Source organism: Mirounga angustirostris, unplaced genomic scaffold (genome assembly GCF_029215605.1).
Source record: "Mirounga angustirostris isolate CCGP_5_RB_7025 unplaced genomic scaffold, mMirAng1.0.hap1 SCAF_7, whole genome shotgun sequence".
NCBI lineage: Eukaryota > Metazoa > Chordata > Mammalia > Carnivora > Phocidae > Mirounga > Mirounga angustirostris.
Genome location: NW_026991715.1, coordinates 152,198,749 through 152,219,651, shown reverse-complemented (window position 1 = coordinate 152,219,651; position 20,903 = coordinate 152,198,749). Strand labels below are relative to the sequence as shown.

General features: G+C 51.3%; 1 protein-coding gene and 1 long non-coding RNA gene across 8 annotated transcripts in view; one reads left to right on the top strand and one right to left on the bottom strand.

Annotated features, from left to right (window-relative positions):
* Positions 1-7,172, bottom strand: part of IRX2 (iroquois homeobox 2) — a 131,909-nt gene extending 124,737 nt beyond the window's left edge. The window contains exons 1-5 of one of the 7 annotated variants that reach the window (XM_064596891.1): positions 6,780-7,171; positions 5,049-5,454; positions 4,067-4,786; positions 3,217-3,293; positions 1,932-2,669 (exon numbers count right to left, since the gene is read on the bottom strand). In XM_064596891.1, coding sequence (XP_064452961.1) covers positions 3,241-3,293; positions 4,067-4,786; positions 5,049-5,454; positions 6,780-7,028 — 1,428 coding nt within the window. In that variant the 5' untranslated portion in view covers positions 7,029-7,171 and the 3' untranslated portion in view covers positions 1,932-2,669; positions 3,217-3,240. Of the gene's footprint in view, positions 1-1,931; positions 2,670-3,216; positions 3,294-4,066; positions 4,787-5,048; positions 5,455-5,872; positions 6,757-6,779 lie in introns of those variants that run through there. The other 6 variants (XM_045863807.3, XM_054504929.2, XM_064596892.1 and 3 more) reach the window with 6 other exon arrangements.
* Positions 7,173-7,203: 31 nt separating this feature from the next.
* Positions 7,204-14,020, top strand: LOC129045427 (uncharacterized). Its single transcript, XR_010413378.1, has 3 exons — positions 7,204-8,419; positions 10,096-10,753; positions 12,336-14,020. It is a non-coding gene; the product is annotated as an uncharacterized LOC129045427 (long non-coding RNA).
* The last annotated feature ends 6,883 nt before the right edge of the window (positions 14,021-20,903 follow it).

The following is a 20,903-nucleotide window of genomic DNA, read 5'->3' as shown; positions in this document are numbered from 1 at the left end:
CTTAATTGTTGATGTGTGGTCATTAGGATGTGTGGTCTTGAAGTGTTTAATTTGTTAGAATTAAAAATTCCATACTTTGCCGTGAAGTCTTCCAAATACTCAAATTATAATATTAACATATGACAGATATTTCTGCCATGTGCATTGTATTCCCTGCTGATTTAGGAAATATGGCTAATATTAATAAAAGCAAACTACCTCATCCCTTAATATTGCGCTTGAAAATGCTATCTGGAGGGGAAAAAATCATTATCTTCATGGAAACTCTATGAAGGTTTTACATCTGAAACAAAAATGAGCAAAGGAGCTCACAGCTCACTTTTCCGCTCACAGACCTCACATTTGTTTTCTTCCAGACTCGCTGCCACAGAGAGCCATGGTTTCCCATGTGAAAAATCTTCCCTGTCACCAAGAAATAGCTCAGCTCCAAACATTTCCATGTCTCTTACTTGGGGAGGCAGGAAGGAGAAAACAAAGCAAAACAAAACAAAACAGCTCTCTACCCTAAAGGTTGGCTTTATGTCTAGCCTCCAAATGCTTATACACCCAAAACCAACAAAATGCCTAAGAAGTAGCAGAAAACCAAAACCTTGATCTACTCCTTTTCTCAGGAGACAAACCACAACTGCTCCTCCCCACTGGCCTGGCTCAGTGTCCAGTTAACAGCCCCCTGGCTTTGCCTCAAGTACCTAAGATTACTTTCAAATACCCTTTCTAACAAGACCCCAGCAAGAGGCCACTAATTTCTACCGCACAAAAAGCCACTGGAGAGAGATCCGTTTGTCAATATCAACTGGTCCAGCAATTTCCCATCCTCAGACACATCGGCCTATCGGAGCTGGCAGATGTTTAGACAAGATTTTATAAATTGTTCAATATCAGCCCATAATGAACCCCAACTGACCATTCCAAAGCAGCTAAAAGCATCCGGGACATCCCCCGCTGGGATCCAATAATGCGCTCATGCTGCAGCATTATTAATCATGGAATAAAACAGATGAACCTCTTGAAAAGTAAGTGTATGATTGATTAAAGGGCAATCTAAGAAGCTATTATTCTTGTTTTATAACCGTAAGTTATATTCACTCAATTTATCTTTGGAAAGGAAATAAATGATTGTTCATCTCTTCTCTGAAATCATATTATATGGATATCCATATAATTTTGCTGAAAATTAAAGTGACAGGTTTGCTGCTTTTATGATACTAATCAAAGGGAATACGCTACTTGCCTACAAATTCTAGACTTGTTCTATAATTAGATGGTGAGCAGCACAATAACCAGGTCATAGTCTAAGGTTGTTTAAACTTTTCTTTTCCCCCAGGGTAAGGGTAAGAGCCACTGAAAGGAAAATAAATCTCTCCTCCCAGATTTTCACCTTGTGTTCAATGTGCGATACAGGAAAAGGAGAGTCAAGGCCCTTAAATCTAAATAATCTATGCCAATGTGGATAATTCCGGCTTTAAAATAAACAATGACTTCCATCAGCAATGTATGGTCAGTCAGAGGTGTGACTCCCTACTAACCTTGCTATCAGGATTCTCCAGCTCACCTTAAGGAGAAGGTTCAATAAGCTAGCATAGAAATAAATATAAAATGGGTCCTAACGCATAAGGATGTCAGGTCATTTTATTTGGCCAAGTTTAAAAAATTGACACTAACAAGTAATCTGCATATTCAGAGCAGAAAAATCTTAATTTTCTTGCAATACGTGTGCATATAAATAATCCAAAACTGGATGTTACTGCCCTACTGTGTATTTCTCTTCCATCTGCCTATCTCCTTTTTTTATGAACGGGAGAAGGGAGAGATTATTTTACACATTTTCATTAAAAAGCCTGAGGTCAGATCACCTGGGGGGAGGGGCTGCTATTACCTGGGGCTTCCTACCCAGATCACTCTCCTAGGAAAAATGAGCCCCAAACACCATATTGTCGTAGACTAGTCTGTTTTTATTTACAATTTAAGATATAAATTAGTAAAGAATTCTTGTTAAACAACCAACAAAGATTGTATAACCAGCAATGTTCAAATAAAAACCAGGCAGAATTTATTTACAAAAAGTTTAGATTCCATTGCAATACAACTTGCATAAATTACTAGAAGCTTTATATCATTATAAAAATAAATATCAAATTTGTTTCCACTTCTTAAGTACTCAAGTTCTTCAATCACATTTTATTTCTACTGTGTACATCTTTTACAAATAAATTTTACAGTAAATCCTATCACACCTATAGAATATATACCGTGGCAATGAAGTGATCAATTCAAGATATCCTGAGAAAAAAGATTGTTTTCAGAAGTCACACATACATTGGGGAAGCTATACTATGCCAACAAATTCACGTTATGTCCAACAAAGGTCTGTTCGGTTAGAGTCTGTGGATCCTTCTCCTTTACAGCGGCACAAGATGCGGTCCGGGTTTAGAGATGTGATTTTTATATCTGTATATTTATGAACTTGGGGAGAGAGAATGGCCTGCTGACTTTTTTTTTTTTTTTCCAAAGCAATTGTGACACCTACCTGTGGACCAAGGAAAAAACCAAATCATCCCAAATCCTTCAGTTGCACACCAACATCATCACAGTATAAAAACGAGTCGATCTGAAGTGATTGTGCCTCTTTCCCGACATCATCCAGATCTGTGATTAGTGATTTTGCCTAGCTGTAAGGTAGGGATTTTTTTGAGATACTGCTGTGAGCCAGGTGAGCCGCAGGGTCCTATCTAGTCCATCTGGACACGGGGGCAGGCCTGATAAACGGCTAGTGCTTCTCGCGTCTCTTAGGCTTACTCTGCAAACACCACCTCTAAAGGGTCCTGATGCCCCAGGCTTCAGCAGCACTAGCTCATCAAAGCCAGTGTCTATTACGCGTCTAGTGTAGTAAAAAATGGTTCCAAACGGCATACAAATACCCCAATTTTAATAATGTATTTTTCAAAGAGAAAACAACAGCTGTGGTGCAATAGACACGTTCCCGTTAAAGGAGCGATCTGTCACAGCAGAACTTGGGTGGGAAAAGAGGGACTCTTAAGAAAACAGAATGGCTACTTTCCCACTTCAAGGAAAAAAAAAAAACACCGAAGAACATTGCAAGGCTCTGTCCTCAGACTCCACGACAAGAAGCAAGAAATATACAGTAAGCAAGTTTACAGTGCAGTTGGTGCTGGAGGCTCCCCCAGGGTGGGAGGCAACCCCAGGGTGCCCACTTACTTGCATTGCTGCGCAGGGCGCCTTCTATAGGTAGGGCTGAACGCCCCCACCAACCACGGTGCAGCCCTCACTGGCATCTGTCAGGGGAGGGGGCAGTTAGTCAGAACCTGACCCCAGAGCCATCTGTCTCCCAGACAGCTGCACACCCACCAGCCCGCACACCCATGCATGCTCGCTCCCTGAACGCACAACACAGTTTAGGGAAACTGTCTGAGCGGCCACTGCTGGAGACAGATTTGGGGCATGTTTCCTGTTCTCATTTTCGTTTCTTGTCTGAGCTCCTTCTGCAGGTCTTATCAACTCATGCCTGAATCATGAGCCACGGGAGCAGACACACAGAGAGGGCAGGGGAGCGGCAGACTCTGGTCCTCTATCTGGAAGAACTAGCGCCTCTCAGAGTTACTACAACGTCGTGTTTCCTTCCAGCCCAAAGCAGAAGACTCAGCAGAGACTCTCCGAGCGGAGAACACACCAAAGCTTCTGCTCAATCTACCGGGAGACAAGCTGTAATTTGCATTTTGTGACAATTTGTTTTTTTGCGGAAACCAATCATGATAATAATACCAATCGTAACCGTAATAGTAAGTTAAGTAACATGGAAGTAATAAAGGGCTAAGCCTCATTGCAAGGCAAGGGTCGCCCTGCCCTCTCCTCCCCTTTTCAGGGCTACCGCCGCCCCCTGCACCTCCCCTAACTTCTGGTCAGAGTGGCGCCTTTCGCAACAAAGGCTCCCTCCCGAGCCAGGCCCAAGGGTCTCCCCGGGCCCTGACCCAGCCCTTCTCGGAACCGCTGACTAATCGGGCCCGCCCGCTCTCCCTCCCCGGAGGCCCCGCGCGCCGCAGCCGCCTACCTTTCTTGGGCTCGTAGCCGCCGCCCGGGGGCCGGTAGTGGGGCTCCGGCGGGTGCGCGCCCGCCTTGCCCGCGTCGCTGGCCGCCTTGGGCGCGGAGTGCAGCGCCTCTCCGGGGGCCGCGGCCGCCGAGCTGTACCGCAGGAGGCCCTGGCCCTGCAGCGCCGCGTTCAAGTTCCCGTAGTTTGTGTAGTTGCCGTAGAAGGGCGACGTGTAGTAGAGGTGGCGGCCGAGCAGCGGCGAGGCGGGGTAGGGCGAGCCGCCCGGCGGCGCCCCGGCGGAGGCGGGCGCGGCGGCCGCGGGCAGCCCTGGCGGCGCGCAGCCCGGGCCCAGGCTTGGCTGCTTGAGGTCCGACGTGGCGATCTCGGCCAGAGACCACAGCTTGGGCTTGCTGGCGGGCTGCGGCGCGCCCGGCGACGTCCGGCTGCCCAGGGGCATCTTGCCGCCGCCGCCGCCGCCAGCGCGGGGCGCGGCCTCCGGCGGGGGGCTCAGCAGCGGCGCCTCCACGCCGGTGAGGGGCGACGAGGTCACGGGCTTGGGCGGCGCCACGTCCCGCTCGCCCTCGTCCTCGTCGTCGTCGTCGTCCTCCAGGTCGTCGTACTTATCCTTGCACTCCGAGCCCGACTCGCACAGGGGGTCCCCGGCCCGGCACGGCAGCTTCTCCCCGTCCGACTCGGCTGAGCACGAGTGGTCCGTGAGCGAGTCGACGTGCAGGCTGATCCCTGCAGGGGCGCGGGCAGGGCTGTGGGACGCGGCGACGCGCGGGCCCCGGGCGCCCTCCTCCCCACGTGATCTCCCACCTCCACCCCACCCCAGCCACGTCCTCGGGGGAGCACAGCCTCCCCAGGAAGTGCCCGAGGACCGACTCGGTCGGCCCCCCGCGCACCTGGGGGCGGCGGGCAGCGCCTTCCCCGACCTGGGCTCCGCGCCCGCCTGGGAAGAAAGCTCCCCGCAAGACCTCGCGCCAGCCGCGGCCCCGCTCACCTTCGTCCTCCGCCGACGTCTCTGTGCCCTCCTGCGCCTTGTCGGGACTCTCCCCCTTGCTCCTTGCAGCGTCGCCCTCGTCCTCGTCCTCATCCTCGCTTTTGTTTCTCGGGGCCCACGTCATCTTGTTCTCCTTCTTGAGGCGCCGGCGCGCGTTGGCGAACCAGGTGGAGACCTGCGTGAGGGTCATCTTGGTGATGATGGCCAGCATGATCTTCTCGCCCTTGGTGGGGTAGGGGTTCTTGCGGTGCTCGTTGAGCCAGGCCTTGAGCGTGGCCGTGGCGTCCCGCGTGGCGTTCTTGCGGTACGCCGGGTCGTTGAGCTGGTACGGGTAGGCCGCGCTGCCGTACGGGTGGTAGCTGATGGCGCCCGTCATGCCGGTGGTGTGGGCGTCGTAGGGCGCGCCCTGGAACCAACAAGAGCCTGGTTAGCGGGGTGTGCGGGAACCTGGCCCTCACCGGCCCAAACGTGACCCCTCCGCCCTCCCAATGCCGCCTTTTCCAGGGTGAGTCCCGCGCTGGAGCCTTATTGCCCGCAGCAAATGAGCAGAAGAAAACGCAGCGCATACTTTAAAACAGGCTGCTAATCACGAAAACGCTGCAGTTCTAATCTCGAATTTTTGAACTATTTCACTTTCCTAAAATGACGTATCTTCCCCCCAAATATCCCTGAGCTGCGGGCACAGATGTACGCAAACATGCACGCACACGGACCCACAGGTACTTTCTTGATATCTAAATTTCTCTGGCTGGCTCCCCCTACTCCCCCTTCCCCGCCCTTATATGGTTAAAAAACCACCCCGGAGCCCCCGCTCCGCTATTCACCGCTCTAAAGCTCCGCAAATCCAATTTGCAACTCAGAAGCCAGTCACCGTTTCGAATTCTTCAAATACGCGGTAATTAGCATTTTAATTCAGCCTTTAACGTTTAAATTCGAGACATTTGCAGCCTCCGCCAAGGCCCCAGCTCCGATGTCGCTGCCCCCGAATTCCACCGAGGGCGGGCCATGGCGACAACACCCCCCCTCCCCGTAACGGCCTCAATCGCCCGAAACTGGCGTCACCACCAACGGGCCGGGCCCAGCTGCGGAACCAGAGGCGAGCGGGCAGACCCCAGGTCGGGGAAGCAGGGGCTACTCTCCGTACGCAGGGACTGAGACGGCAGTTAGGGTTGCCGCACGCCCGCCGACACGTTTTTGGAAAGCACGGCCTTGTGCGACAGATTAAGGCCAAGATCCTGTCGCGCCTGGCAGGGCCCCTGACCTGAGCTGCCGCCGAGCCTCCGCTCCCTCCCCCCAACCCGGGGACCCCCAAGCCCTGCAAGTGAACCCGAAGCGCCCGGCAGTCGCCCCGGCCGCCCCAGGGGCGCCGAGCCTCGCTCCCCGGGCCGAGAGAAGCGAGCTCCCGGCCCGCTCTGCACTCCTCGCCCGGCTTCGGCGCGTGAACGAAGGACAACCCAGCACGGATTCCCGACCCCAGCGGTGTCGCACTTCTCAGGCTCTTTGGGAACATCACCCCGAAAGCCAAGGGGAAGCGGTGCGGACCCCCGGTGTGAGGGACGTCTCCATGGAGCGGTCTCTCCCTCCGGCCTCCTGTCCCGCCCGCGGCGCGGCGGCCCGCGTCCGAGACTCCGGAGCCACCGCCCACGGCACTTCCCCGCGCCCTCGCGCCCCGATCGCGGTCCCGTCGCCCGGGTGTCCCGCGTCCCCTCCCACCCGCCTGCGCGCGGTTACCATGTAGGACGGGAAGCCGGCGGCGGCGGCGGCGGCGTCGGCCGAGTACTGCAGCGGGCTGCCGAAGCCGGTGGCCGCCTGTGCCGTGAAGGCCGCGGAGCCCGGGTAAGGGCTGAACGCCGAGCCCGACGCCGAGCGAGCCAGCTCCTCGCTGCGCGGCGCCGCCAGCGCCGACGCGCCGTACGCCGGGCACGAGTAGAGCGCCAGCGAGCCGGGCGCCTGGTACAGGTAGCCCTGCGGGTAGGACATGGTGGGCGCGGGGCGCGGGGCCCGCGTCACGCCGAGCAGCGGGCAGGGCGCGCGGCGCCCTCCATCCACGCCCGGCCGGGGCGCGGCGCGGCGGCGGGCGCGGGGGCCCCGGGCCGAGGCAGGCCGGCCCGCGCACTAGCCCGGGAGGCCCGCGGGCCGCGGGAGCGGCGGGGCGGCGGGGCGGCGGCGGCGGCGGCGGCGGCGGCGGCGCGGAGCCGGTGGGCGCAGCCGCGCGCCAGGCCGGCGGTCGGGGTTTGGGGGAGTCTGGAGTCGGGAGTGAGGAGTTGAGGAAGGAGCGCTCGAGTTTCCGAGGGACATTGGAACGCGAAGCTGTCCGTCACGCGCTCATCTGCATATTCGGGCGCCCGCCCCCTCCCCTGCTCCGCCCGCTCCGCCCGCTCCGCCCGCTCCCGCTGCCAGGCCGCGGCCGGGGGAGGGGCGGGGAGGGGAGGGCGGAGGAGGAGGCGGGGGGGGCGGGGGAGGAGGAGGGAGGACGCGCAGGCTTTTGTGGCGCAGCCGCCTCCCGCGCAGCACCAGCCCGCGGCCCGCGGCCCCGCAGCCTGGCCGGGCCGAACAGCTCGCCGCGGTGCGCACCCCCTCCCACTCGCACGTACTCCCAGCGCCCCCCTCCCCAGCCCGCCAGCCGGCAACCCCATCCCTCCCAAGCCAGCAACCCCTTGCCGCCCCAGTCACCTTCCTCAACGCCCCCCCCCCCCCCAAAGCCACTGCTCCACCCCCCGGTCGGCCCGCAAGGACCAGGCAGAGGCCGCCCGCAATCGGGCCGGTCTGGTCCACCGGGGGGACGAACTGTACTCGTCCCCTCTGCGCCACGAAGAGGCAGGCCCAGGTGACTGCGCGCGTGACTCCAGGCTCCGGGCCGGGAGCCGGGGGCGAAGGGAGGGCGGGATGGGAGCGCCCGTGGCCCAGGTCCTCCTGGGGGTGGCGTGCGCGGCTCTCCCTTCCACCTTCCTCCGTCGACTCTGCCTCACCGCGTGTGAGGCTCCCGCGTGGCCTCGAGTCTGGTCGCCTGTCCCGCGCCTCCCAGCGCGTCCCTGCGGGACCCGGATCCGGGTCCTTGACTGCGAACTGCCAGGAAGGCCCAAAGGTGAGCTTTGTGCCCCGAAGTCCAGAGTGGTAGGACTTTGCGCTGTTGAGAATGTTCTGACACACGCCGCCAATGTTGCTCCCGTGAAGATGCCACCCCGAAAGGTTTTATTTGATTTTATTTTAATAAGTTGACGCCTCTTTCGGACAAGTGTCGTAAAGCATTCACGAGAATGCCTGTCACCGGACAGCCCGCCTCTGGCACGACGTGAAGCCTCGCTGTCCCTTGGGAAGGAAGGAGAAAGAGGCTGCGGGCACGGACGCCATCAGCAGCACAGGTAGCTCAGGTAACTTGCGGCTCCGGAGGTGCCTCTCGGGCCCAGAGGCAAGATGCTTAGTGAGGAGCCCTGGGACCCCAGCCCCAGAATACCTTTCACTCCTCAACCCTTCTCCATCCCTCCCCCACCTGGACCCGAGGATGTGGGCGCCTGTGACAAGGGAGGGCGGTCGCCGATGGGGGGCGCTCAGGAGGTCCACGGGGTGTAGGTGTGTCCTGGACAGGGACGCCCACCCAACAGGTGCCTGTTCCCCGGAGGCCCTCTCGGATGGGTTACCTGTAAGGTGAAATTGCTGCAGCGGGGAGCTCAGGCCTGCAGCACTCTCTCCCGGACGCCTCCCCGCACCCTGCCCCGCCAGCCCTGTTATGGACTCATGTCGAGGTCCTGCTGGTGCTCCCCAGGCAAGGCTGTGGCATGGCCATCTAGAGGCTCCAGCCCAGGCCTGTTCACAAGGAGAACCTTCAAGACACAGTGAAGCTGCGTTTGTCTTTCTCTAGGTCCGAGGTAACCAGTTGCAAACCGAGGTGTTGGGCTTGGGAAGAACCCATTCTCCTTGGCCTGCAGGCATGGGACTCCTAGTAGATGCATGTTACCACCAGCCCCCACCAGTCTTCCCACCCCTGCCTCCCCAGTGTTCCCCCCTTCCTAAAAACCAGTCCCTGCATCCACTATACTTTAACTTTCACACCACCCCCAAACACACCACTTCTCCCACACTGGGCTACTTGGAGGACCTAGCCCAGCAGTTTCAACAATGCTGCCACCCCAGGAGGGCTGTCCTAATTCAGTGCAGGGTAGACACTTCACACCGATTATTGTAGTGTCAGAGGAAAGAGAAAAGTAGTGTGTGTGTGGGGGGGGGGAGTACTCCAGTCCCCTGGAGCATACCATTGACAGAATCTATGATATTTTTGGTCTTCCCAAGAGAGGACTGGGTCAGGTAGAGGCCATAAATGAGAGTCACACACTGAATGACAAACATAAACAGCAACAGATCAGATTGCAGGCTTTTGGGTTCGCTTTCAATTAGATAGTTTAAGCGAAAAAAATCAGGTCTAATTTTTATCTGCAAGGATGACTGGCCTCCAGTATTTCCATTTCTAAAGGCCAGTTCCTGCTGTGTTTCATTAGCATTTGGGGCTCGCCCCCTCACCCTCCCTCTCTCTCCCTCCACCCCCCTTGGGCCTGATCTCTGCCAGGGGCAGAAAAGAAAACATTGAATTATTACAAAAACATCCCCAGTTTGGAGCAGGAGCGTATGCTCCGGATACACTCGATTTTGACATCAATTAAGTATATAAGCAGACAAGCCCACGTGGCTTTGGAGGGGCTCGAGTCGCCCTGGGTGCATCTGCACAAACGCTGTCTCCTCTTCCCCTCTTTAGCTCGTGCTGCTGATTCTAAAGACAGCCTCTTCCTCGAGTGTATTTCCCCCCAGCAATTACACTCCTCCACTGAAATCTAAATTTTCCATACTGCTGCCCGCTACTAATAAAAACCGTCTACCTTGCACTATTAAACAGTCGAATCGCACTACATGCCGTTTTTATTGGTAGTGACTGTAGCAAATTAAAATGCCTACACAGAGACATTAAAACTTACGCTGCGCATTGTTATTGGAATATATAAACTCCGTTTCACTTTAAAGCTCCCTGGTTTTTTAAAATCACTTTTCCTTTTCTTAGATTAAAGTTGGCTTGGTCTTCCAAAATAAATCAATGGGGAAAACAGGCTGCAAGTGCGGAGGCTCGACGCGGTGGCTCCGCACGCGGCCGCCTGCGAGGGTGGCCTGGCTTGGCTGGAAGTCCGTCTCCGGTGACCGCGGAGAGCGCAGGCCGCGCGAGGAGCGAGCCGCTGCGGCGCGGGCCCCGTGGCCGCCTCTCCGGGACCGCAGGGACTGGGATGCTCAGCCCACGCGCGACGGGTGTCCAGGCTGGCGGCGCCGCCCAGGCGTGGCAGCCACTTGGCCGCTCTTGTTTTCGGTCGCCGTCCGAGCTGGAACGGCAGAGACCGGTAGGCGCGCAGGAAAACTGGAGAGCTGCTTTGCAATCGCGATCACTTTGTGACAATTACAGGACAACGCGCGGTTTCAGGCTTGCGGTGGGCCCTCCCCTCTCCCCCGTGTGCCTTTGAAAAAGTAAGTTAATACTGTCACAGTTTTTGTTTCTTGTCCTCACAGTGGCCGATGCAGGTAGAACGAGCCGGCGTGGACATGCCCGTTTCAGGGAGCCGGGGATTCCCGCGAGGCTGAGCGGGGAGAAGTGCGTGGAACGCGGGCTCGGGCCCGAGGGCCTCTCTCCGGAAAGCGGCTGGCTGCGCAGGCCGAGGCGCCTCGAAGACACGGTCCGTCCTGGGCTCTCGGGCGCGGGGGAGGCCGGGGAGCGACGCGGGCCCTAAAGTCGTGCGTGCGGGCGGCGAGGGGGCGCTGTGGCCCGCGACTGCGGCCTCGTCCCTGCAGCGGTGGCCCTGGTGCTGTCCCCGGCCACTGATGGGCGGTGGGCGCCCCAGCCCTGGCCCGACCTACCTTTTCCCACGTCGGTTTAATTTGGGGAAGAAGGAAGATTATGCCGCGGCACTTTAATAAAATCAAAGCCACGCAGGAACTTATTCTCATTCTGTTTTATTACTCTGGTAATCCGCGCAGTTTGTAAAGAGTTTGGTGGGAAAGGAGCCACCGTTGGAATGCGTATTTTTTTTTTTATTGGGGGCGTTCAATTAAGATTAAATACACACATTTTACATGGGTCCCCCTTAATGCAGTAACTTTTACAACGTAAGGAGTTTCGGTGTATCAGAGTACTTTCCCACTGGGTTCCTAATCAAGGATCCCTCCTGTCCCAGCACTTCCTGGGATCCTGGAGGGAGTGCAGCAAGAACGAGTCCAGGGTCCTGAAGTTTGTTTCTGCAATAGCCTTTGTTTCCCTCTCTCCCTGTTGTTTGCAAACCGAAATATGCTGCCATATATTGTAAGTGCAGCTCAAAATGAAACGTAAATATTCCTCTAGCGCAGTTGACAGCCCTCTCGGTTTGCTTCGAGCTCGTCTGACTGGATTTCAGATGCAACGGTGTTGTGAGGTTCTCCAACCCGTTTCGGGGGCTGAGACAGATCCCTGGAAAGCAAGCGCGCAGGAGAATCCTTAGCAGGCAGAGAGGTCCCCGCCACCCCCGGCCTGGAGCTGCCTGGAGCCTCGCAGGAGATGACCCGAGACGGCAGCCTCTAGAGACCAGCGGGCACCCCCTGGGGTCGGGACCCCAGGACCGAGGGCACTCTTCTCTGACTTTCTAAGAACCGCATTTTGGGCTACTGGCTCTTCCCTACGTGACTGACTCTTGAGCTCTCGGTGCCTGCGAGGTCTCTTCCTTGCTGCCTCGTCCCTCCCTGTTTCCTTTAGTGGGCAGCAAAGTGTCCATCCTCTCCTTGGCGCCCCGCCTCCGACGTGCTTCCTGAGGGTCTCTCCCCATTTCTCCGCATCTTGCGGACCCGGTGTCTGCCCACTCCACCCTCCCTGCTCTCCCCGCTCCTCTCCCGCCCCTCCTCGACCTGGCGCGCAGCCCCTAGGGCCTGGGGGCGGGGGGGAGCCCCGCGCCCAGTGAGGGAGGAGAGAGGAGGCGACGCGCAGTAATGCACGGGACTGGGTTCCATTTCGGGAGACCCGTTTCGGGAGCAGCCTTGGTTGGCCGGCGACCGTGGGAAGGACAAAGGTCGGAAAGTCCGCCTTTGTGCCCTCCCCGAGCGCTCGCAGGCAGACCCCGACCCCCGCACCCAGCCGCGGACACGCGCACGCGCACGCGCACACTCGCCCCGCGCCGGCTCTTCGGCGCAAGGGGAACAGAGGAGCAGTTGTTGGGTTTGGGTTTTGTTGTGTTGTGCTTTGGGTTTTAGGTGGTTTTTTTTTTTTTTTTTTTTTTTTTAATGTTTCCGCAGGACAGTGTTTGGAAGAACTTAGCTCACCTTCCTCCTCGCCCCTGCGGCAGCTGCTCCCGGCTTTGTCACCGCTGTAACAACGGAGCGCACCTCCGTGGCGTCCGCGGCGGCGCGTGCGGCGGGGAGCGCGCCCACGACAGTGCGGAGCCCGCGGGAGTCACCTCCGGGCGGGCGGGAGCAGGTCGGACTCCGCTCGCAAGAATACACTGGCGAAGGAAGATTTTCTGCAGTCTTTTGACCATTACTTTTAGCCGACAAGAGAAGCTCTGGAGAGCATTTGTCCGGGGCCGTGTTGCAGATCTCTTGGCCAATCTTACTTCGGTGTGTACCCCCAAACAGCTCGACCAGACCGCTAACTGGGGGGGCACATGGCACGCGCAATGGCGTGCCTGTCCCCTACCAAACGCTCTCGCAGGCCACGACACACCTGGCATTGCTTAGGTAGGGAAGGGAGGAGGGTTTTGTTTGGTTTGGTTTTCCCTTTTCAAAAACCGGAGAGAATGAAGAAGCGTCAATTTGACAAATTGCGTTAAAAGTAAAAACAAAAACAACTTCAGTTGGACAGCATGTAAATGGCTGACACCCACCAGGGAGAAGATATCTGAAGCACCTGTAAATATGGGAAACACTGCTATACAGAATCAGGAAGAATTCTGACAGTCAGTGGGTGAAGACGAGCCATTCGGTGGGAAAATGGGCCGGAGATAGGAACAGACTCTGCACAGAGAAGATCCGAAAAAGCGCAAAGATGCCCCAGCTGCCTAGAGATGGGGAGGTCAGACAGTGGAGCAGATGGGACTTTCCATCCACTGGATGACACCAAACTAGGCCCAGAGGATGCAGACAGGGAGCACTCCCTCATTGATGTGCTAGTTGGAATTACTGCAAAGAAACTAGGGAGATATTTGGCAGCATCTGGGAGAGCAGGAGATGCCCACTCCGTCTCAACTGCAATCCCTTGCTTCCCTCTCCACCACAGAGAGAATCTCCAGGAGGCCCTGCGGCATTGTTTGCAAAGTGCAAGACTAGAAACCCCAAATCGCAATCAGTACAGGCCCGGATAAAGAATTTGTGGCATATTTCACGGAATAGAATGGTCCCCAGGGATGAATGTGAATGAAGGTAGTTCTCCTTGTATCAACATGAATAAGTCCTGAAAGTATAAAGCTGAGTGAGGAAAAATAATAACTAAAAAGAAAAAGGATACAGGCAAGATGACGCTGAGGGTGGACGTTTACAACCAACCACATTCAGTGCTATTTACAGGCAGGGCTGGGGGGCTGCCGGCTGGGAAGGAAGGTCTCCACTCCACTGCAGGGCACACTCGCCCAGTACCTCTGAAGAGGGGCAGTGGGCCTGGGAGGCGGGCCCGGCACTATTAGTGATGTTTTATTTCTGAAAAATATATCTGTTGTAAATGTCACAAATGTCACAAAATGTTAATGATTAAAAAAAATGTTAATGATTATTAACTTGGGATGATTGTTCCATGCAATTATATTACTCTGTACATTTTTATTGTGTGAAAATATTTTGTTTTGAAAATTAAAATGAAAATAAGAATTAGTATTTTAAAAAATGTTATATCACAGAAGTATAATTTGCTATTTTCATTGTTTATTTAAAAAAATTCTTAAAAATTTATATCCTTCATGTCTTTTTTCCTCTCTCCATTTCCCTACCCTTCAGAAAAAATTAAAAAAACAAAAAACAATGTCTTGGGTTTGCAGTGTAGACCTTTAAATGGATTGTCACCTGGGTGTATGTTTTTGTGCAATTATCCAGAGCATGGCAGGGGGACAGGCTTCTTGGGCAACAACCTCCCCAGGAGCCCTGTGTCCTCCATCTGGGATCTGCAGAACCACTGCCTCACTCTGTGGGAGGCAGGGCCTGGCCCCTGGCTTTCTTCATGGTCATGGGCACCAAGGCCTCCTGAAGGAAAGGACAGCACCCAATGAAGCCTGGCTGCCCACCGGCCACCTGCATGCTTCTATAGGGAGAGGCATGCCTTTACACTGTGTGGAATTCTGCATCTTCTCTTGATGTCACAGTGAACATATTTTAGAAATTCAAATCAAGATTAGAGAGAAGGGCTGGGGGGGCAGCAGTTTGGGGGAAGGCAGAGTGCAGCCTCACAAGGAAAACGGAAGAGAGTCAGTGCCCAGGGAGAAGGTGCGTGCTCTGGCAAGCTGTGGCTGATCAGGCACCTCCTCACTCCTGAAGGAGAGAGCTCCTGCCTTTCTGGGCCTAAGGTCTTTCGAGAAAGGACTCCCTCTCACCACTGCAGCCAGAGGGATCTGGATCTTCAGATACAAGTCTGCTCAAAGCCCTTGCTCAGTGGGAGAGGCTATGAGGCCAGGTCCTTTGGCCTGGCCTGGTCAGTGATTACAGTGGTCTGCAAATATCATTCTGTTCCTCAGCCTGTTCTGAGCCAGGCCAGGAGGAGGGCATTATTTCCTGGGAACCACCGGGCTTCCAAAAGCTTCCCTGTGCCAACATGGCCCAAAGCCCTTTGGAACTTGCTTCTGCCCGCAGCTGTAGGCTGGCAGCCCCCTTGCTCTCTGCTCCAAGCACCCTGGCCCACTCACCTTTCTGTCTGCAGCCACACTCCCTCCCACATCGGGCCTCTACAGACTGCTTCACCCCATAAGTCTCCTCCCCATGGTTCTCATTCACCTCTTCTCCTTGGGAGCTGCTGGTGTTCCAGTATGTTGGCTCTCTGACCTCATTCCCACCCACCCCCCCAAGCCTGGGAAAGTCATGAGCAGGAAACAAGTATTGATGAAATGGATGAATGAATGGCTCACTCCTGGTTATTCATTTTTACTTCTAAAAGGCACAGCAAGGAGTTGAGGGAGATAAACAGAAAACTGACCCAGACACTTGCTTACATTTCACCACTGCTCCCCCCTTGGAGATTCCACTGCACCTGAGCATGGTGGAGTGCAGGCAATGGGGGAAGATCTGGTGACTCCTCAGGAGCCCTGGCTCTCTGATAGAAGACACGATCAATTTTGGATGTTAAACTTGAGGACCTAATATACACTCACATTTAAAATAACATTGAGTTCTACAAAAATTCCTGAGTTAGCAATCAGCTCCAAACCTCGCATTCCTTGAGGAAAGTGGGCATGCGTTTTTAGTTTTGCATCCCAAATGATCTGTGCAGTCCCAGTGCATAGCAGGTGCTCACAATGATTAGTTGGGCAACTGAATGAATGAGCGTTGACATTTGGGAAAAGGAAACTTGAACATAAGCAAACTGAACGTTCGCGGTATTTTTACATAAAATATCCAGGGTGGGTAGGAGTTACAGTATTTAAGCAATTAATTTGATCCCAGCAAGATTTTTGTAGATACAGGCAAACCAATTCTAACATTTATTTTTAAAGTCATGGTCATTAGTATAGCTAACATGATTTTGACAAAGAATAAAGTGGGAGGAATCAGCCTACTTGATTTCCAGACACTACATGGCTACAGGAGTCAAGAGTAGGTGCTTGCTGGTAGAGGAATAGACAGGTAGATCATTGGAGCGGAGTCAAGAGCCCAGAGATCGATCCGCACAAATATGCCTGATCTATTTTGATGAAGATGCAAAATAATTCAATGGAGAAAAGTTAGTCTTTCTGACAAATGGTGTGAGAGTAATTGTACATCCCTAGCAAAACATCAACAGAAAACATGTCAACCCAACTCTCACACCTTATACGATAATTAACTAAAAATGGATCACTGACTTAAATGTAACTGTAAGACCTTTAGAAAAATATAGAAGAAAATCTTTAAGATCTAGGGCTAGGCAATGAAGTCTTAGGCCAGACACCAAAAGCACATCCGTAAAAGGAAAATTTGATTAATCGAACTTCATCCAAATTCAAACTTTTGTTCTGTGAAAGATACATTTATTTATTTATTTATTTATTTATTTATTTATTTATTTATTTTTGTGAGAGTTACTTTTAAAAAGAATGCAAAGATGAGATGCAGACTGGGGGAAATATTTGTGAACCATATATCCAACAAAGGACTAGTATCTAGAATATATAAAGAATACTAAAAAAAAAAAAAGAAAAGAAAAAGAAAAAGAAAACAATGACAGAAGACAATCAATTAGAATTTGGACAAAAGACACAAAAAGACATTTCACTAAAGAGGATATACAAATGACAAATAAGCACATGAAAAGATGTTCATCATCATCAGCCACCAAGGAAATGCAAATTAAAACCACAATGGGAATGCATGCACCCATCAGAATGGCTAAAATAAATAAAAGAGTGACCACCTCAACTGCTGGTGACCATGTGGAGAAATTGGATCATTCTCACATTGTTGGTGGGAATAGAAAAGGGTACATTCACTCTGGAAAACATTTTGGCAGTTTCTTATAAAACTAAACGTGAAACTACCACGAAGTCTAGCAATTGCATTCTCGGGCATTGGTCCCAGAGAAACAGAAACTTATGTTCACACAAACCTCTGCACACGGATGTTCATAGCCGCTTTATTTGTAATAGAAACTGGAAGCAGCCCAGATGTCCTTCCGTGGCCGAAGGGTTGAGGTACTACTCAGCAATGCACAAATTGACCTGTGGGTCCACATGGCAAGCTGGGTGCATCCCCAGAGAATCAGGCGGTTGGACCAAAGCCAATCCCAAAGGTGATTTACTGCATGATGCATAGAATTTAAATTAAAACTGTATCGAGACCTTTTTGAATTAGAAGATCTTAGAAGTGGGGATCAGTGTGGTGGCTGCCATCACTTGGGGACGAGGGTGGGGGAGGTGAGGGAAGTGGGCATGTTTATGAAAGTGGAAGGGAGGCACCCTTCAAGTGATGGCATTGTTCAGACCATGTGCAGTTCAGAGACCCTAAGGGACACACAGAGCCTGACAGCTAAAGACAATGTGAGATCCGTATTATGCGCAGTCCCTTCTGAGCACAGTGAGGACAGGCCGTAAGGCCACGCCCTTCTGGGGACACGGAGCCGGGAGCAGCGTCATGCACGCTGCGAGGAGCTGCAGGAGCACCAGGAGGACACAGTGATGATGGTAACTCTAAGAGGGGACATTGCTGCATTGTTCTTTTACTTTAAGGGATGCCTAGTGGGGAAGATTTGTAACATTACCAGGGGGTAAAAATCGGTTCTATGAACTACAAAATTTGGCAGGACTTTTGTTCATCTGTTTTTTTAAAAAATGCTATTATTGTGTGCAGAAAGATTTGTCAGGATAGAAACAGATTTCCAAGTAGTTATTTATGAGGAGTGAAATCTGTAGCAGGAATAGGGAAAAAATTTACATTTTGTCACATGTATTTTTTTTTTACCTTTCCATATGTATTTGGTGATTTTAAAGTTATTTATGAAAACGATGAATCGGGTATGTACTATAATGGAACAAGAAGAAGAGCAAGTCGTTGTATTTGTTATCTTGTGAAATCTCTGACTTTTCCAGATTTTTATATGACTCTCTGAGAAACATATTTATGGTTAACTTTTATATATAGATTTTGAAATAAGGTAGACAATCAATTACATCTCAGATAAGCATATACATATTTCTAATTTATATTTAGCATCAAAATATTTTTATTTATATCTCTCCCCATATATTGAAAGTCTTGTTTCCTCAGCATTGTATATTTATTTATTTGATTTATTTTAAAATATACATAAAAAGTTGCAAAGCTATATCAACATTACTAATAACAATAAGTTCATTGAATATAGTTTTTTTCTCTGCAAATCTTTTTGTATCTGGAAGATATCACATTCAGGATGGACAAAGCACTGTGTTCAAAATTACTTGAAAATATTATATTATCCTGTCAATTTTATACACAGATTTTATGTATTTCTCTCTATGCTAATTTTAGAGCTTTTCCATTTTAGACTGGATTCTATTTTTTGCAAAGTAATTTCCATGGTTTAAAAGTCATGAACAGTAGGGGCGCCTGGGTGGCTCAATCAGTTAAGCGTCTGCCTTCGGCTCAGGTCGTGATCCCAGGGTCCTGGGATCGAGTCCCGCATCAGGCTCCCCACTCCGCGGGAAGCCTGCTTCTCCCTCTCCCACTCCCCCTGCTTGTGTTCCCTCTCTCGCCGTGTCTCTCTCTGTCAAATAAATAAATCCTTAAAAAAAAAAAAGTGATGAACAGTATACTCAGCAAAGTCTTGATTCTTTCCTTTCTCTTTATTTGTCCCACCCTCCATTTGTCCATCCTCATTAGCTTCTCACAGGTCTTCCATGATGTTTTTTTGCTAACGTAAGCAAAGATATGCCTGCCTTCATGAGAATAAGTAAATCCTTTTCCTTTCTTTCTTAGAGACAAGATAGCCTATTGTATATACTCTTCTACACCCTGCTAGTTTTCTGAACAATAAATCAAGGAAATCACTACAAATTATCTATAGAGATTTTCCTCATTTTTTCAAAAATATCTACATAGCATTCATTTTGGGAAAGCGCTGTGGCTATTCGACCGGACCCCTAGGAAAGACATTTGTGTTCTCAGAAGCTTTTGCTTTTCCAAACAGTGCTGCAATGTGCAGCCTTCCACAGAGGCAGGCCCGTATCTGTGAAGGCACAGAATCAGGATAGAGTCTAAGAAGTGGGGTGACTGGGTCACGGGGTGAATGAGGAGTTTTTCCAGGGATGGAAAATGACTGTCCCATTTATGTCGCTCAACAATGTGGAGGATGCTGGCAACCTCACATCCTGCCAACACTTGGCATGGTCACTGATTTCCACTTAGCCACTCTGGTGGCTATGAAATGTGTTCTGACTGCGTTCTCTTGGACGCTGTCTTTGTCTGTTTGACGTCCGTTCATCACAGCGCCAATATGTCTCGTGAACAGAGAAACGAGAGTCCTCCAGGATATCAGGGAATCAAGTTCCACAACACATCAAAGGGTAAAGCTCCATGCACATATGCGGTTCATCCCGGGAATTTAGGATTGACTCAACTTGGGAAAATCAATGTAATTCATTATATTAACAGAATAAAGGAGAAAAGTCGTATCAGTAGATGGGCAGAAAAAAATGGCAAAATTTACAACTCCCTTATTAAGAATACTCAGGAAACTGTGGGCAGAGTGAAATCTCTCAACCTGACAAAGGACATCAACACACACCAAAGCTGACATCATTGTTAATTATGAAAGAGTGAGTGCTTTTCAGGATGGGAAAGATAAGGGTTTTCACTTGGGCTCAGCATTACACTGGAGGTCTTAGCCAGTGTAATAAGACAATAAGGAAATAAACAAATAAGCAAACAAAGACACAAGACAGAATTTGGAAAGGTTTCTTTGGCAGCATGATTGCGAAAAACAAATTATCTATTAGAATTAATGTGTGAATTTAACAAGGTCACAGGATACAAAATCTCTATTAAAACAATTATATTTCTTTTTTTCATTTTATTTATTTATTTTTTTCATCATGATAAGTGTGCTCTTTAATCCCCATCATCTACTCCACCCCCCCCAGCCCCGCCTCCTCTCTGATGACCATCACTGTGTTCTCTGTAGCTGAGAGTCTGGTTCTTGGTTTCTCTCTCTCTTTGCTCATTTGTTTTATTTCTTAAATTCCATACATGAATGAGATCATCTGGTATTTGTCTTTCTCTGACTAACTTATTTCACTTAGCATTGTACTCTCTAGCTCCATCTATGTCATTGCAAACGGTAAGGTTTCATTATTTTTATGGCTGAATAATATTCCATTGGATGTATATACCACATCTTCTTTATCCACTCATCTATCAATGGACACTTGGGCAGCTTCCATATCTTCTTTTTTTTTTAAGATTTTATTTATTTATTTGAGAGAGAGAGAATGAGAGACAGAGAGCATGAGAGGGAGGAAGGTCAGAGGGAGAAGCAGACTCCCTGCCGAGCAGGGAGCCCGATGCGGGACTCAATCCCAGGACTCCAGGATCATGACCTGAGCCGAAGGCAGTCGCTCAACCAACTGAGCCACCCAGGCGCCCGGCAGCTTCCATATCTTGACTATTGTAAATAATTCTGCTATAAACATAAGAGAGCGTGTATCCCTTTGAACTAGTGTTTTTGTATTTTGGGGGGTAAATACCCAGTAGTATGATTCCTGGGTCACAGGGTAGTTCTATTTTTAATTTTTTTGAGGAACCTCCATACTGTTTTCCACAGTGGCTGCACCAGTTTACATTCCCACCAACAGTGCATGAGGGTTCCCTTTTCTCGGCATCTTGGACAATACTTGCTGTTTCTTGTGGGGTTTTTTAAAGATTTTATTTTTAGGGCACCTGGGTGGCTCAGTTGGTTAAGCGACTGCCTTCGGCCCAGGTCATGATTCTGGAGTCCCGGGATCGATTCCCGCATCAGGCTCCCTGCTTGGCGGGGAGTCTGCTTCTCCCTCTGACCCTCATCCCTCTCATGCTCTCTGTCTCTCATTCTCTCTCTCAAATAAATAAGTAAAATCTTAAAAAAAAAAAAAAAAAAGATTTTATTTTTAAATAATCTCTACACCCAACAGTAGGGCTTGAATTTACAACCCCAAGGTCAAGAGTCACATGCTCTACCAACCG